At 38.8% G+C, this 17,736-nt stretch overlaps 2 protein-coding genes across 3 annotated transcripts in view; one reads left to right on the top strand and one right to left on the bottom strand.

Annotated features, from left to right (window-relative positions):
- Nucleotides 1-13,295, top strand: part of mphosph8 (M-phase phosphoprotein 8) — a 45,678-nt gene extending 32,383 nt beyond the window's left edge. Inside the window, exons 10-14 of the mRNA XM_052025654.1 lie at nt 1,650-1,804; nt 3,217-3,371; nt 6,913-7,043; nt 11,074-11,157; nt 12,083-13,295. Of these exons, the coding sequence (XP_051881614.1) occupies nt 1,650-1,804; nt 3,217-3,371; nt 6,913-7,043; nt 11,074-11,157; nt 12,083-12,124 (567 nt within the window). The 3' untranslated portion in view covers nt 12,125-13,295. The remainder of the gene's footprint in view (nt 1-1,649; nt 1,805-3,216; nt 3,372-6,912; nt 7,044-11,073; nt 11,158-12,082) is intronic.
- Nucleotides 13,296-13,558: 263 nt separating this feature from the next.
- Nucleotides 13,559-17,736, bottom strand: part of LOC127575698 (paraspeckle component 1-like) — a 103,351-nt gene continuing 99,173 nt past the window's right edge. The window contains exons 8-9 of one of the 2 annotated variants that reach the window (XR_007957118.1): nt 17,341-17,505; nt 13,559-15,651 (exon numbers count right to left, since the gene is read on the bottom strand). The gene's annotated coding sequence lies outside the window, so the exon portion shown is untranslated. Of the gene's footprint in view, nt 17,506-17,736 lie in introns of both variants that reach the window. The other variant, XR_007957117.1, reaches the window with a different exon arrangement.

Genomic DNA, 17,736 nt, shown 5'->3' with positions numbered 1-17,736 from the left:
CACAACTCTGTTGTGAGGGAAAAAAAATTGCCCTCACATATCTCCTTTAACTTTCTTCCTCTCACTTTAAATGCATGCCCTCTGGTATTAGACATTTCGACTGTGGGGGGGAAAAAGATACCGGCTGTCTACTGTCTTTCATGATTTTATAAGTTTCTATCGGGTCTAGCCTTGTCATTCACTGCTCCAGAGAAAACTACCCTAGTTTGTCCAACCTCTCCCTATAGCACCTGCCCTCTAATTCAGACAGCATCCTGGTAACCTCTTCTGTACCCTCTCCAAAGCCTCCACATCCTCCCTATAATGGGCAACCAGAACTGAGTGCAACACTTCAGATGCAGCCTGATCAGTTTTATAAAGCAGCAATGTAACTTCCTGACTCTTGGACTCAGTGCCTCGATTATTAAAGGCAAGCAAGCTATACGTCGTCTTTATCACCCTATCAACTTGTGCAGCTACTTTCGGGGAGGTATGGACTTTGACTCCAAGTTCCCTCATACATCAACGCCATTAAGGGTCCTGCCATTAACTACGTACTTTCCCCTTGCATTTGATGTCCCAAACTGCAACACCTGACACTTGCCCAGATTAAACTCCACCTGATAGATTTTAAATTCACTGCCATTCTGTGCTCAGCCAACAAAGTGAGGTGGGATGTGGAGGTTACCTGCTGGCACGGGACAATGTGTGAAGAGATCCACAACAATGTACATTTGTATAAGGACTTTAACATAAACGATATCCCTAGATGCTTCAAGGACAAACTATTGCTCCTGCTGCCTAAAAGTTTCTTCCATAGAGCAATGCTTGTCAGTTTTTGGAGTTATGAGAAGTGTCTAAGAATACTTAAAAAGAAGTTTTCAGGTAATGTTTAAAGGGCATTTTTAGGACAGCATGGCTTAAGAAGATTCAGAATAAGGCTTGGGCATTTTGAGATGATTCTCCAAAGACGGAGGGAGAGCAAAGTGCAGGAGGGCAGAGGTGGTTCACTAAAACAAAACAGGTTGGGTATGGAGATGGAGCAGGTCAGAAAATGAATTGAAGAAGGCTTTGGAAAGATTTCTAAATCAGTGTGTTGAATTAGATATGGGGAATGTGAAACTAATGGAGTTGGTCAAGAACAAGGTGAGGGCCTAGAAGCAAATTGCAGGATTAGTGTAATTTGGGACAGTTTGACAACTGGTATTGGTATCGATTGTGAGGCTGGTAAGGAGGACATTGACAAGGTTTATTAGTAGGTGCATGTTGTGCTGTATTGACGTAGATGATTTTGTTGACTGATGATATTTTGGATTTGAAACTTATCCCCATTTCCTAATAGGACCTTGAATTTATGCACCATTTGGAAATCATAAGAGTGGGGAAAACCTATGTTGATTTTGGTGGTAAGGTAGTTAGGTGCCAGTGTTCATTGTGATGTTCAGTAGGCTGTAGAATTAATAGTGATGGTGAAAATCTGGTTATCCCCTGCATTCATACCGAGACCGGATTTTATGCATTTAAATGTTATGAAGGGGCAACACTTAAAGAGGAATAGGAGAAGACCCAGTAAGGGGTGGAAGAAGGCAGCTGAAGCAGTGCTAATTACATTGGACAAAAAGAATGAAAACCACATGAATACACAAAAATATTTGTTTTGCTCTTTGCAGGCTTGTAAGAGAGGAAATGCTGACATAGTAAGGCTTCTTCTGGAATATGGTGCAGATTGTGGCATCCTTTCTAAACATCAGAACAGTGCTCTGTATTATGCTAAGCAAAGCAACAACATACTAGTCTATGACTTGTTAAAGAATCATGTGGAAACGTAAGTTAATCACCAGTAAGATTGTATTCAGTTACTATTTAAGATGGCTTAAGTTGACAATGGCAAAAAGGTATCACGTATCCATTTTTTTTGTAAGCCAAACAAAATACTACTGGTATATTGTGTAGATTTTGTTTTTCAAAATATGAAGTGCTCCGATTACTCAACTAGTTTATCTAGTTTCATTTGCAATTGGAACATACTTTGTCTTCAACCCTTGGTCTGCACTGAGCTTCTGAGGGTTTCTGCAACTGATTATTCAGAGGACTCTTCTGAAAATATTTGATTGGAATTGAGTATGATCAAGGTGGCTTGATCCCTAGCATCTAGCCTTGAAGCTAAAATGTCCACTCACTTATTCACCCATGTCTGCAAACTGTTAGAACAGATAGAAAGGTACCACTTGGTGGGGTGGGGGTGGGGAAACAGCCAGCATTTTAAACTGCCTGAGATTAAGTTTTTCTTAATTGGCCCAAGTCACAAGGCCTGCTGAAACTCAAATTGAACTTACGGCATCAGTAGCGATGATGAAGCTGATCAGATCTTTGCTGGTCATTCATTCAAGTGCCATTGAGTATGCACTGACCTCTGATGATCCAGAAGCCTTGTTCTGCACAAGATGACTTGCCACCAATTACCTACCATAGCTACTATAGCAAAGTCCTGATGGCTTCTATGACCCCATCCATTCACTTTGATCTGTCGTCTTTGCCTCTCTTTCCACTTTACTAAGCATGATTGTCATCTCTCTTCCAAGATGTGCTCGTATATCAGTTTCTGCTTGCGTATCATGCTTTTGAGGGACCAAAGCGTTTTTATTTGATTCAGGACCAAGTGGTTTATTCTCCGTGTTCACAGGTTTTTAAATAATCATTAGTACCACAGTTCAAATGAATCAACACTCAGTCCTTTATAAGGTCCGGCTTTCACATCCATGCAGTGCTACTGGGAAAACCAGTGTCTTTGTTATTACTTTAGTTGACATTTATATTCTTCCTCACACTAACCACCTTGCTTCTTCAGCACTTCCCTGTTTCTGTCCCATAAAGTTGTTTCCACTCTCTCCATTTTGTCACTGCCTACTTTGAATTCTTTGTGTTCCAAATGATAAAATCTTTCTCTTGTTGATTTTCAATAATAGACACATCTTGCACTCTTGTTGACCTGCATAAAAAGATTTCATGGGTTCCTATTATTCCAGCCAAGAGTGGTGCAATCAGCATACTTTATTGTTTTGACCTCTTGTTTTGATTTCTGATGTGGCATCCTTGCACACTACAATGGAGAGAGAGAGAGATAGGCTTTTCATAATAAATATGAAGATTTGGGAATGTAAGATTTGTTCAAAAAGATTTGTAGTTTCTTTTGGTTTGAAAAATCTCTCACTATGTACAATTTATTTTTCTGAACAGCATATCCAGAGTGGCAGATGAGACAATTAGGGATTACTTTGAAGCACGTCTGTCATTGCTGGAACCTGTGTTTCCTGTAGCTTGTCACCGACTTTGTGAAGGCCCAGACTTTGCTTTGGACTTCAACTACAAACCTCAGCACAGTTCAGTTGAAGGTATGTCAGTCTTCTGTGGGCATCTTTATAAACACCTAGCTTTTGGGAAAGATGCCAAGTAGCATTTTATCAAGAGATTGCACTTAATTCTGCCTTTAATTTTATATGCATATTGAACTAAAATAGTGTTTTTTTTAATTATTAAGCACAAAAGTGTCAAACCACAGATCTGAAACCAGTTTGTTAAGAATGCCAAAATGAAAGCTAAGATGCACCAGATTGATTTCTGTGATGGTGGGTTTGTTTGAGGAGAGATTGAGCAGACTTTGTCTGTACTCCCTAGCGTTTAGAAGAATCATCAGTGATTTCATTAAAATGGAGAGAATTTTTACAGGGCTCTACAAAGTAGAATGGGGTTCATATTTCTCTTAGATGAATGGCTAACACTTTTTTATACTTGTAATCCAAGAGTATATTTAAGGCAGATCGACAGATATTTGGGTATTAGGGGAATCAAGGATATAAGATTAGTACAGGAAGGTAGTGCTAAAATAAAAAAATCAATGATCTTATTGAACAGCAGAGTGGTCACAAGGAGCTGAATGGCCTATGATTTCATATCTTTTAATATTGTGGTTGTTGCTTCCCTTTACAACTGACCTGATCAGGAAGAACTTTCATACAGCTGATCAGGTTACAAGGGATAATCACCTCAGGCACCAGGTTCCAGATTCTAACCATTCACTGTGTGGGGGAGAAAATTATACCTCAGATTCCCTCTAAACCTTCTATCTGTCACCGTGCATAGGTAGTCATAGAGTTACACATTACAGGAACAGGCCCTTTAGCCCAACTGGTCCATGCTGACCAAGATGCCCCATTTGCCAGTATTTGGCCCATAACCATCTAAACTGTTCCAATCCATGTACCTGTCCAATTGTCTTTTATCATTGTACCTGCCTCAGCCCCTTCCTTTGGCATCTCATTCCACATAGATGCCACCCTTTGTGTGATTTTAAAATAAAAGTTGCCCCTTAAGTTCCTATTAAATCTTTCCCCTCTCACGTTAAATCTATGCCCTCTAGTTCTTGATTTTCCAACCCTGGGAAAAGACTGAGTGCATTCACCCTATCAATGCCCCTCATGATTTTATACACCTCTATAAGATCTTTCAGTCTCCTATGTCTAAAGAATAAAGTCCTAACCTGTCCAACCTCTCCCTATATCTCAGTCCCTTAAGTCCTGGCAGCATCCTTGTAAATTTTTTCTGCACTCATTCCAGTTTAGTAACATCTTTCCCATAGCAGGGCAACCAAAACTGAACACAATACTCCAAGTGCAGCCTCACCAGAATCCTGTACAACCACACCATGACCTCCCAACTTTTATACTCAGTGCCCTGACTTATGAAGTCCAGCGTGCCAGAAGTTGCCTTCACCATCCTGTCTACCTGTGACTCTGCTTCCAGTGAACCATGTACTTGTACTCCAAGGTCCCTCTATTCTACAACACTCCCCAGGGCCCTGCTGTTTACTGTGAAAATCCTACTTGGATTTGACTTTCCAAAATGCTTATCCGAATTAAACTCCATTTGCCATTCCTCTGCCCACTTACGCAGCTGATCAAGATCCCTCTGTAATTTTTGATAACTTTCTTCACTGTCCACTATACCACCTATTTTAATTTCATCTGCAAACTTACTAACCATGCCTTGTACATTCTTATTCACATCATTGATATAGATGGCAAACAACAATGGCCCTAGCACACCGACCCCTGAGGCACATCACAATTCACAGGCCTCCAGTCTGTTATATCTATGCCCTCTTGTTTTAGACACCCCCACCAAGGAAAATAAGACCCCATTTATCCCCTTCATAACTTTATGTACTCTTATCAGGTCACCCCCTCAACTTCCTCCACTTCAGGGAAAACAAACCCAGCCTTTCCAATCTCTCCTTATAACTGAAATTTTCCAATCTAGGCAACATCCTGGTGACTCACCCCTGCACCCTCTTCAGCACACATTCTTTCCATAGTATGGCAACCAAAACTGTAGACAATACTCCAGGCATAGTCTAACCAATATTATATAAAGTTGGAATGAAATGTCTCTGTTCTTGTATTCTATACCACAGCTGATGAAGATGAGAATTCCATATGCCACCTTCACCACCCTGTCTACTGTGCTGTCACTTTGGACATCCGTGGACTTGTATCCCAAGGTCCCTTTGTCTATCAGTTCTCCCTAGGGACCTACCATTCACTGTTGATGTCCTACCCTTATTTTATCCTTCAAAATGCTTCACTTTTCACTTGTTGGGATTAAATTCCAAAATGATATTTATTGTACTCAGAATTGCTAGCTTTTTCTGTCTCACTTTACCAACATCAAAGTAGAATGGTCTTTAATTTGTGGGCTATAAAATTCACATTGACAGAATGGGTATAAAGAAACTAGAAGCATATATACAAGTTTTGATCCACCTATATGGTAATTAATTTAAATAGTAGTCGTAAGCTTCTAAGGGGACATGAAAGGTAGCTGTTGAATTGTTTTCACTAATGTAGGAGTTAAGTGAAGGGGTAGTCATTTAAAACAGAGGAGCACAGGAATTTCTTCGGAGATTGGTGAATCTTTGGAATGCTCTGCCCCAGAGGATTGTGGAAGCTAGAAAATGAGGTAAATAAAGAGGAGATGGATACATTTTTTTTTAAAGACAATGTAGAGCTATTTGGAACTGGCACAGAAGCTCACCCTTGATCATTGTGAATCGCAGGGCAGGCTTGAGGGGCCAGGTGGACTACTCCTGTTGTTTTGTCATCTTGCATTTCAAAATTCCTATTAGTTTGAAAGATCATTTGGGGGAAAACAAGAACAAATTTGCAGTTATATGACATATTAGGCAACTCGATCATAGCTGATTCTTATCACCTGGGTCAAAACCCTAAAACCAACACCTTGGAGAGATTTGGGGATTGACATAAACCTTGGCTTTGTCAGTAATACTGTTGACCTGTAAATGAAATTTCAAAGATCAATTATATTTATAAGCCACCATGGCAGTTAACTTGTCCAAGGCAATGCCTTGACCATTGTGTATACACTATTTTGATGACTTGCAATTACCTGTTGTTAACTTAGTGTGTACAAGAAGGATTTGTGAACATTTTTGAGCACTCCTTAAATTTTTCCCATTCTAAAGAAAATGTTTCTTTAAGTTTAACAAAGGGAGCTTTTTGTTTTTAAGAAAAAAAACCTTTATTACACCTGCCGTTATATCTAGTCCTTCTTCCATTTCCTCAGCTTTACACTTTTCTGCTTCCTTTTAATGCTAAATATTAAATATAGAGTATTTTTGAAAATGCTGTATACAGAAATATATTTCGGAACAGGTACTGATCTTCATTTTTTTGCCATATGCTATTCAATGAATTTTAATATTTGGATGGCAATATTTAAGTTTACTTGATTTACTTATTTTAGCTTTTGGGAATAATGCACAAATTGCATTTGTGGAATAGCAATAGAGACAGTATTGGTATTGCATCAGCTTTGCATGTATGCAAGTTCAACTAATTGAGCACTGTTTCTCTCCAGGAACTGGAATTCTACTCTTTATCTTTCATGCAAATTTTTTTAGCCATGACCATATAGTGGCTAAACTCTGTGGATCGTGCAGTGTTCAGGCTGTTATTCTAAATGATAAATTTCAGCTTCCTGTATTCTTGGTAAGTATTTCAATTTGCATTTTCAACCTAATGGGCTATGAGGAAATTGAGATTGCCACCTGGGTCAAAAATTTGTTGTAGAAACAGCACAAATTGTGGCTGACCATTTTGTGCTCCAGCTGAGTTGAAAGTCCATCTTGTGATGTTGAATGCAGATAGGTTATGAATCCCAAATGCTGCTCTTGCTGCCAAAAAAATAATTGCAGTAAATAACATGGGCAACAATGGATGTGATTTATGAAGGGGAGGTGGTGGTGGAGTGGTAATAAATCAAAATTTATGCTTATTTCAAAGGGTAGGTGTGAGTTGTAGGTTACATCATTGAAGTTTGCCTCGTGAAGTAGTTGGAGCCCATAGCCCCTCTGCTTCCCAGCTTGGTGTATCAGTTGATGATAATACCTGATTTTGGAAAATTTAGGTCATCATACTGGTAGAATGGATATGACACCAGCTGATGGTGTTTCTGGGGGGAAGAAACCATTTTGTGCATTTTATAAGCTGAACGAATCTGGTGGCTGGATAGTCTTTACCCTGAATTGATAATTTTATGTTACTGATCCTATGAACGATTCAAAAGATGGTGGTTGTCAGTGAGCTATACCAGTAAAGATGAAGTCATGCAAGCTATGGTTATGAGAAACCAAGACAATAAGCAGATGTGGAACTTGCTATCTCACAGGAAGAAATGTCTGTTTGGTAGGGTGAATTGATTGCACCAAGTCAATAGCCTGCTTACTGATGATAGCTTATGGATCAGATTCTTTTCATTCATGGGATGAGTGCATTGTTGGCAAGACCAGCATTCAATGCCCATCATTGATTGCAGTGATGAGCTCTCCCCTTCAAATGCTATAGCCCTTGTGATGAATATGGATGTGTTGGGCAGGGAGTTCCAGGACTTTGACCCAGCCGTGATGTTGATGCATTTCCAGTTTGGACTGGTGTGCAACTTGGAGTGAAGTTACTCTTTCAGCAAATATTGCAAATGAACTGCACAACTTTTATAGCAGCTTACTGTTCTTGGGCTTCATCCATTTTATTGCTGTCACGCTAATCAAATAGAATATTGTTTCTATCATTTAAATCTTTTACACAAAGTTTAAGTAGCCTCATTTTAATTTGTTTATGTTGTAAGAACAAAGGAAACCAATATTTGTGTAAGGAATGACTAAGGTTTAATACATCCCACAGAGAAAGACAATCCTGTAAGATTAAGGGTCAGGAAAATGTTGGGAACCAACTTTAATGTACCTTTTGAGTAGGTTTTAAAAGGACATTTTATTTGGCATGTGGAATGACAGTTGCCAGAACATTAGCACTTCATATTTGGTTGTCTTCTTCCTCATGAAATCGATAAACTTGATTCAGCTAAAAGGCTAAATACAATGGATGATAGCAATCAGAAGTAGAAAATAATGGAAACTCAACAGTTAAGGCAGTATTTGTGGAAGGAGCAACAGATTCAGTCATTTTGGGGGGGAAAAAAAATCAAATGTAAAAAGACCAGGAACAAACAAAAATAATATCCAGAGTTTTGTGGTCAGTGGATAGGATGTCTTCAGTAAGCCCACTTAGTAAAATAAGTTGTCAGGTATGAATTATCCCAGGGTGGACCCTGGACAGGTGCAGAAACCAGCTTATCAAGACTCAAGCCCAGTACAGAGTAACAAGCTCTACTGTTAGTAATTCCCAAACCCCAATTATGAGAACCCAGGATTTTGCAGTGGTGAGCACTGCCAACTTCCCACAAACCTCCCAAATTAATTGAAACCTGCCTTAAAATTTTCCAGCTGGTCGTTGATTGTGGCCACCACAGGAATCCTTCCTAACCACGCAAAACAAGCCCCATCCATGACAACAGATTCTGCCTGCAAACTGTCCCTTGTATTACTGAGAAATCAATTCCACCACACCACATCCTACATTCCAGGAGTAAATCACAAAAATGACCATACAAGATGTTTTACATTACTTGGAAAATGCATTGAACCACATCCTGTTTAGAGTCACCCTTTCAGTTCCAGTGGGATTTTTGCATTAGGATATCATTCACAATGTAATACCTATTGGAAGTTTTACAGGAGACCTTAGACCATGGTGGTCTTGGTATTTTGCCAGGCTGGAATGCCTGGAGATAAGTGAAATGCTTAGCTGATCTTTGCAGCACCCCCAGCCAAACACAGGCCTCTAATTTCCCATCCCTTAACCCAGTCACCATACTTTTTTTTCTCCTTTTCTCCCCCATAGTGGGCACTCCAACTCCTCTGTTTTGTGTCCACTAGTATTTCCATGACAATTATATTTTAAGACAAAAGTAATTAAACATAACAGGGCAATGAGTGCAAGATAAAATAGTTTGTTGTAATGGGACCAATAGAATAAGAAGCCCAGAAGAGTTTTAATTACAGTATGGTTATTATCAGCATCTGTTGGTAAAATGGTAGCAGTGGTTATGATCTGAACTTGTTCAATTCCATGTTGAATCCAGAACGTTTAAAGTGCCTTGTCTAAAGATGAAGTGCTGAACTTTGTTTAGTTTCAAATGAACACTAGCAAAGGCCAGAGAGGGAGTTGAGCAGAGAATTAAAATGGCAAACCATGAATTATTTTCACCTGGAATTAGTGTTTGGAGCTTGAATGGTGGGAAGGAAGTGAAAAGATGTGTACTGCATCTCTGGTGTTTACAAGGGAAGTTATTGATAAAAGTGTGGACCAAGCTATTATAGAAGAATGTTGTGGAATGCTGAAAGGAAAAATGTATTTGGACCTGATAGAAAATGGTGTGGAATGATTCATTGAATGTTAATTCTGTTGGGGTTGAAGGTAAGAAAATGAGTTGGTCATTTCATCATCTGCATCTGTACTTCAAGGATAGAGCCATTTCATGGATTGGTTAGAAGGGAAAAGGTGAAAGTAGGACTGGACAGGAGAGATGGAAGGAGAGAAAGCAGATGTGCAAGAAATGGAATGGACATAATTGCCAGCCCTGTTAACATCAGTGAAGTTATTGGTTGTGGAGAACAGAAGTCATATTTGAAATACTGAAAGCTGGTGTCGTCAGAACATGTACAACAAAGATGGAAAAACTGGAATGGAATAGGATGCTTGTAGATAGTTCTCTTAGAGTAGTGAATCTCTGGAATTCTGTTCCCAAGGGTGGTGGAGGCTAGAGCATTAGATATATTTTAGGTGGAGACAGATATTTGAAAAATCAAGGAACTGGCACAGAAGAGGAGTTGAGAACAGCATAGATCAGCTGTGATCATATTGAATGGCAGGGCAGGCTTGAGGGGCCAAGTGGCCTGCTCCTGCTTAGATTTTATTGTGTTCTTGTGAGGAGGAGTGTAATCAGTATTCTTTGGGAATTATTATCTTTATAGTAGATATCAGTTGGCAGTCTGCCCCTAGAAATGGAAAAGACATAGGTGAAGGTAAGAGGGAGATGAAATGAACAGCAAACCTTATTTTTAAGTCTGGGATGACAGCAGGAAGTAACACTGATGCAATCACCTATGTACTGAAAACACAGTAGAGGGAGAGGACCTAAATAGTTTTGGAACAAAGAATATTCCATAAATCCACAAGAGACAGGCCTAGCTGTGATCCATACAGAGTCCAATAGCCAAAGTATTTTCTTTGATTCATCTCGTGAAGTTATTCAATGTAAAAAAAATTGCCAGATGGAAGAGGGTTCTTGATGGGGTAAGGCTTAGCCTGCTTCAAAGGATGAAGGAGGCTGTACTGGCAGGGCAGAAAGTGTAGAGGAACTACATAACCAGGATGAAAAGAATTTATTTGTCCCTTCTGTTTCATTTCACCCACTTGTCCTTGTTGGATCTTTGAAGAATATAGTGTCCTATTGCTGTACATGGCTGTGATGGATTTTTATTCTGCTCGGGTGGATTTTAAAAAAATGAATTGTATATACTTTATTATAATCAAACTGAAGTCCATTGTTATTTTTCTCTGATAAAATACTGAATTTTAATCTATTTTGAAATTAATTGCATTTTTTTTGTTGGTTTTCCAGGATAGTCATTTTATTTATTCCTTCAGTCCTGTGCCTGGCACTAATAAATTATTTATTAGACTTGCTGAAGCACCTACTGCCAAGGTAGGTATACTTTGACATGCTGTCAAGACGGTTAAAAGATTTATAACATTTTGGAAATGGTCCTGTCCCAATTACAGACCAGCTATGGAGTAGTAGCTATTTCAGTTTTAACTGTTTCATTAATTCTGATTAATTTCTGGCACAAGTCTACTCCATATAAACCAGCTAAACTTGCCCTGTTGTAACATTACAATTAAGTGGAGGAAAAGGTGATATTGATTTTGTGCCCAAAAGTGGTGAGTGTAGGATGATATATCTGATGGCATTTGCCATTCTTCACATCGATGAATATACTGAGTCTGTGTACTAATCGGCTAATGAGTCCCAAATATAATGAAGTAAGATTAATTCCAATGCATTTACTCTGGGTCGGTTTTTACTCATTACAAAATATTCCTATTATTTATGACATTAGTATAGTTTTCCTTTCACTTTTCCCTGCCTTTTCCTTTAAAAGAAGTTTGATTGGTCTTGCTGCCTTTCACTTTAGGTATTTTATATTTACCTGAGCTTCTCTGGTCAATTGCTGCACGTTGGGGATAATCATTTGCTGCTATTTACCATTGAAACCTCTCCACTGAGTAGCTGTGTCTGTTAATTTTACAGTGGGCTGATTCCTAGTGTGTAATTGTTCAGCAAAATATTTTTCCTCCCTGAAGCCACGTGCAGCTGCTTAAAGTGAGAAAATAACACATTCCAAATATATGTCTAATATTGTCTTTGACTGAAACCTATTAGACTTGGGAATGCCAACTGTTCCCTAATCTCACGCCATTCAACTTGCAGGCCAAGTGTAGTACCATGGCAGCCATTGCCCACATTAGTAGCTAATATTTAAAAAAAATAAATCACCTTTTCACGCATACTTCGTTGTAAATGCAATGGTGTAATATCACTTTCTAATGAAGCATTGCTTTTATTTCAGGTAAAGCTACTTATTTGTGCATATAGAGTCCAACTCCAGTGAATGTCTGCAGTGCAGTTCTGAACATGAAATAAGTAGGACTGATAGATTGTGAGAGCAATGTGTTTTCACGGACAGCACCTCCCAGGATGGTTGGAATTTTTGTTTACCAAAGTCTGTCCATGTGTGTCTGGAAATATTCCTTTTGGACCTGTTACAAACTGAAATATATTGAAAGTTTTACACAAACTAATTACTATATAGTTTTTAAAGTTGTCATTTTGTAGGTGGCAGTCAGTATTTGTTAAATAGCTGGTGCAGTATCTATTTGCATGTGAGAATCTCTACAGACTTCTTCCACAATGTGGAAAAGTGGTAATACTCCAACTTTTGAATATTTATGAAAGGTACATCTGAACAAGCTGATACCTTTTGCCTGTCAGCCTGCCACTTTTTTCTTGATTTGTTGCAGAGCAGATTTAATTGGTTTATTTTTGCTTGTGTCACATGCCATTCCAGTACGAATGGCAAGTTGGCCTCTAATTGGCAAAAAGTGGTAAAGCCCAACACCATTGCCAGGATCAATTTCACATTTAAAAAAATCAAGCTTGTGACATCACTACCATGTCATTTGTTTATTGGTGTACCACTGGCAGTAGTTTACTATTTATGAATCTGTATAGTGTATCATGTAAAGTTGCATTTTAAACTTATTCTGGCATTCCTTTCAAAGTCATTGTATAAATGGCAATAACTGCATTTGACAACATTTCTTGTCTGACATGTACAAATATCCATTGAACTTTTGTTTTTGAATGTGAATGTATTAGTGACCCTTTGAAGCAAGCAGTTAGGAACTATTATCGATTTGATGGTTGTTTTATTTTAAATTAGTATGTAGAGCTCATGTTGGCATTATAGGATAGCCTTTAAGAGCTATTAATGGTTCTTGTATTTTTTTTTAAGGTAAGCACTGGTATATACTACAGTACTTAAATAATTGCATGCTTTAAGAAATGTGAATATACCTTGGATTACACATTTCCACATGTGCCTTAGTTTTCTTCCTAGTTGTACTGTATAAATTACCAGTATGTGCCTGAACTGTTGCAAATACTACCAAAAAATGCTGACTTAAGGAATGTGATAACAAAAGTTGTTCTTTCCCACCATGTGAAAGCTAATTTCAATTATTTTGTAAATTTTATGTAAAATATAATTTCTAATATTTATCAATGAATTGTTTCATTAGTCATCATTTTCTGAAATCAAAAATGTCCACATTTCTTGAAAGAGGATAAATGGCAACCATTATGAACCCAAACAGCTTGGGAGCAACTGACTTAGAGATGGCTCAAGTTCTGTTGGTTAACTACGATGATATTAACATGGATATTTCCCTACTCTTGTTTGCTACATCACTACACCTGACCTATTTTGCAAACTAGTGGTTCCAAACTTGCTAATAAAGGAACAACAATAATTGGAGTGAAAATTTCAGCTGCTGCAAATCCAAATCTAAGGTGAGCCACAGTTAGGGAAAAACTTAAGGTTTGTTTACCCACACACACACCTTATTGCTATTGACCTTAAAATAATCTCTTGGAAACTTTTTTAAAAAAAAGATTTTATTAGAAACCACCCTACATGCACAACTCAAATTCTTAGATTTTGACATTTATTCTTAAACTGACATGTTGGATTTGGACAAATACAGAACACAGATACATTTATTCAACTGTTCTAGACCCAGAGGTAAGACTTGTTAAAGGTTTAAAAACAGTATTGTATTCCAGAAAGAATGAGAGAGAAAAGCATTAAGCATGCAAGGCATGATACTTCCTACTTTTTATTTATAGGGGAAAGTGCCAGCATACAGTATTCTCCAGATACATACTGTACACTGCCATCACCGTTACTGGGGTGGAGAAGAAATGCAAAAGCCTCAAAGCACATTTTCGTGTCTTGCGTAAACCTCACTGCCCTTGATATAGTTCCAAATATTACACTCAACCAATAGTTTACTGCATGCATGCACTAGGTGCTCTTAAAAAAAAATGCATGTGTTGCAACTTCAACAAAACCATTGCCCGAAGAGTACTTTAAAAGGTAAAAGTAGAAATTTGGGGTTGAAGGCAGCTGGGAAAATTAGCTAGCCTAAAGTGGTATAAAAGATTAAAATCTGTGGGGAAATTGAACAGAAGCCCATACTGTCCTCACCTAGGTGCTATAAAAGACAACAGCTGCCTGGCAAAATTTAGACTTGAATTTCTAAAGTGCTGTGAATTGGTATATGGGTTTAAGAGATGGCTGATAAAGTGAGATTAATCTAATTGAAGAATAAAAGTTTGTATGGAAAAATTAAGGTTTTTAGGCTAGGGAAGAAAAAAAATGGGGTGTTATGTACAATTGTTTTCCAACTAGAGGGAAATTTAGATAACCACTTTAGTGATCTGAAGAGGGACTTGAGCTCAAACCAAGTTGTGTTTATTGTCATGCACAAGTATGGTGAGGTACAGGTACAATGTGATGGAAAACTAGTAGACTACCTTTTTGTGATCTATGGACAATATTGGGATTCAGGAATGGATGGGTGTTGTCACATCAGATAGCATTTCATCAGACAGCATTTCATCAGACAACATAATTTAGTTAGATCTTAGTACTAAACTTCCAAAAAATAGGTGTGCTGGGAGTACTGGAAGAGTCCTACAGAAACCATCGAAAGCTTTAAAAATCTGATTAGTGGACAGGAAATGCAGACACAAGTTGGGTACATGGCAATATGAAATGAAGTTTAATATGGCTCAGATTCCATTAAAATCCAATTCAAGAATAATGAGAATTGTTTGATCTTTCTTTTAACACTTAGAGAACCATACAAATGGTGATTTTTGGTAGGTGTGGACTAAAGACCCTTTCTGATTCAGTCACAAATCACCAACTCTTACTTTTTTTTATATAGAGTAACCTGCAGCAATCAGTGAAATAAAACCTTAAAGATGCTGCAGCTGTTATCACTAAGGATGGATGGAGTTCCTCCAGCAACAAAACAATGGAAAAATTAGGAAAAGTCCCCCCCAACAACGCCTGAGACCAAGCTGATGGACTTGTTCATATTTAGCAGTTTGTTTCAGTCCTGAAATATTCCCTTAAAAGGAAGATTGGTAGTGCCTAATTAAATCAAGGCAGCCAGAAAATTTAAAATATTCCCACTCTTCCCTCCACCAACCATAATAAAAACACTTAGTAATTTATTCATTTGATAGAGCGTGGAGGAAGGCTATTGAACCTATACCAGCTCCGTGCAAGAGTAATCCTGCTTGTCCCATATCCTGCAAAATCTTTCAGACACCTCTCTAGCTTTGGATGCTGTAATTGAATATGGCATTGCAAGCCAAAGCCCAACCACTTGCTGTGCAAAAACATTTTCCTTGTATCACTTTGGTTCTTTTGTTAATCATTCAAGTCCACCAGCTCTTGATCTCTCAGGGCAAAAGAAGTTTTTCTCCACTCTACCTATATCCTTCAAGTACCTCCATCAGATCTTCTGGCCTGCTTGGTTCCAAGGAGACCAACTTCAGTAGAGTCTAAAATAAAACTAAAGACCCTCATCTCTGGAAACATTTCAGTAAATCTACTCCACACTTTCTCCAAATCTTTCATATTTTTCCCATGGTGTGGCAGCTAGAGCTGGACCTCATACTCCAGCAAGGCTGAAGATTTTATAAAAGCTTTCTCCTCTGTGCCTCCATTTATAAAGCCCACAGCATTAGCAAATCATGTGACACTGGTTTCAGCTCTATTGAGGTGCAATTCATCCAGCATGTACATGTTTCATCTTTCCTGAAGCTAGTTCCAGTGTCCAAGAAAACCAAAGTTCTCCCTCTAGCACCAACTCTTTCCAAACACACATTAATCTATTAATCTAGGTTATCCTCCTATTTCTATACTCGCAGCTGTGCATAGGTGTAACCTGGAAATTACTAGTGAGGTCCTGCTTCATAATCTCTTTTGTAACTCCTTACAATCTACCTGCAGAACCTCATCTATTTCAGGCTAGGTCTGTAGCACTGAAATGAATCATGCTTTATGGTTGTCCAACCCCACTCCAGAATTTTCTACAGCTGCACTATAAAAGCCTTAACCCCAGCAATGCACCATTTGCAACCAAAGTAGTGTCTGCCGAGAACATGCCCCAAAACTATAACTCTGGACCTTTCCCTTCTCTCCCTGTATAGCCAAATTATTCCTGGTGCTGTGGCTTTGCCTCTGGCTGCACTCCTCAAAAGAAACATCTGCCCCCATCGGTACTCAGAACTGAATACTGTTTAGAGATGCAGTCAGTTGTTTCCTAAACCATTGCCCACCTTTATTTCTGGCAGACACCCATTCCCTATCTTCCCGCAATATTTTGAGCTGAAGGGTGTACATCTCCCAAAACACTATCCATGATAGAATTGCACTGACATCAGCTGTTGCTCATGAGCCTCCAGCTGGTGACAGTTCTGACACCCATAGGTGTCCTGAACAAAGGAAGCTTCCTGGAGTCATAGAATTGTACAGCACAGAAAAAAAAAATGGGCCTTCAGCTCAATTAATCTATGCTGACCTTGATGCCCATCTACCCTAACGTCATTTGCCCAGGTTAGGCCCACATCCCTCCATTTTCCCATTCAAGTACTTGTACAAAGGCCTTCCAAGCATAATTGTATCTGCCTCTACCACCACCTCTGGCAGCTCATTCCATATAACCACTACCCTCAGTGTGGAAAAAACTTACCCCTCAGATCTCCTTTAAATTTCTCCACTCTCACCTCAAACCTATGCCCTCTAGCTTTAGATTCCCCAATCCCAGGAAAAAGACTATCTACCCCATCTATGCCCCTCACAATTTTATAAACCCCAATTAGGTCACCCTTAAGCCTCCTACATTCCAATGAAAATAAACCCAGCCGATCCAAACTGTCCTCCATTCCAGGCAACATCCTGGTGAATCTTCTGCACTTCTAATGCTACTACAATCTTCCTGCAGTGTGGCTATCAGAAATACACAAGTGCAGCTTGACAAATGGTTTGTTATACCTTGTTTTGTACAACTGCAACATGACATCCCAACTCTGCGAAGGTAAGCATGCCAAATGCAGTGCCATATGAAGTTCCAACATGGCACAGCATTCCACTGAGGATCCCAGCCATACCTCCATCTATTGAATTAGCCACCTGACAGAATATTCTCATAATTCCATTGCTTTTAGGTTACTTACTGGTTTACTTACCCTGATGGAAGCTTTAACTCTGACTCTTTCTTCAAACCAAGTGCTTATTGAAATTCACTGGGCCTTCTTTCCCACACAGCTTTTAAACTTGCTGGGGCACTTTCCCACGCTCCTTTTATATTCACTCGGGCTCTGTCTCTTGTGCTCCTTTCACTGTAACAATTGCTGGCAAAGCATTCAGAAGATAGTACATTTGAAAACAAATTCACAAAATAGATGCAATCATTAAGACAGAGGAAGTGAGAGATACGAGAGTGGCTTTGACTAAATTCCTAGTCCAAGTGGACATTAAGAGAATATCTTGTCTCATAGTTTAACAAACGTCCATAGCTATCGTGGGTGAATGGTTCTATCAGGACAGCTCAACCCTAAGTATTGGTTAAAGATAGAATTTTA

Source organism: Pristis pectinata, chromosome 11 (genome assembly GCF_009764475.1).
Source record: "Pristis pectinata isolate sPriPec2 chromosome 11, sPriPec2.1.pri, whole genome shotgun sequence".
In the NCBI taxonomy this organism is placed as follows: domain Eukaryota; kingdom Metazoa; phylum Chordata; class Chondrichthyes; order Rhinopristiformes; family Pristidae; genus Pristis; species Pristis pectinata.
This window is presented reverse-complemented; position numbering and strand designations above follow the sequence as displayed.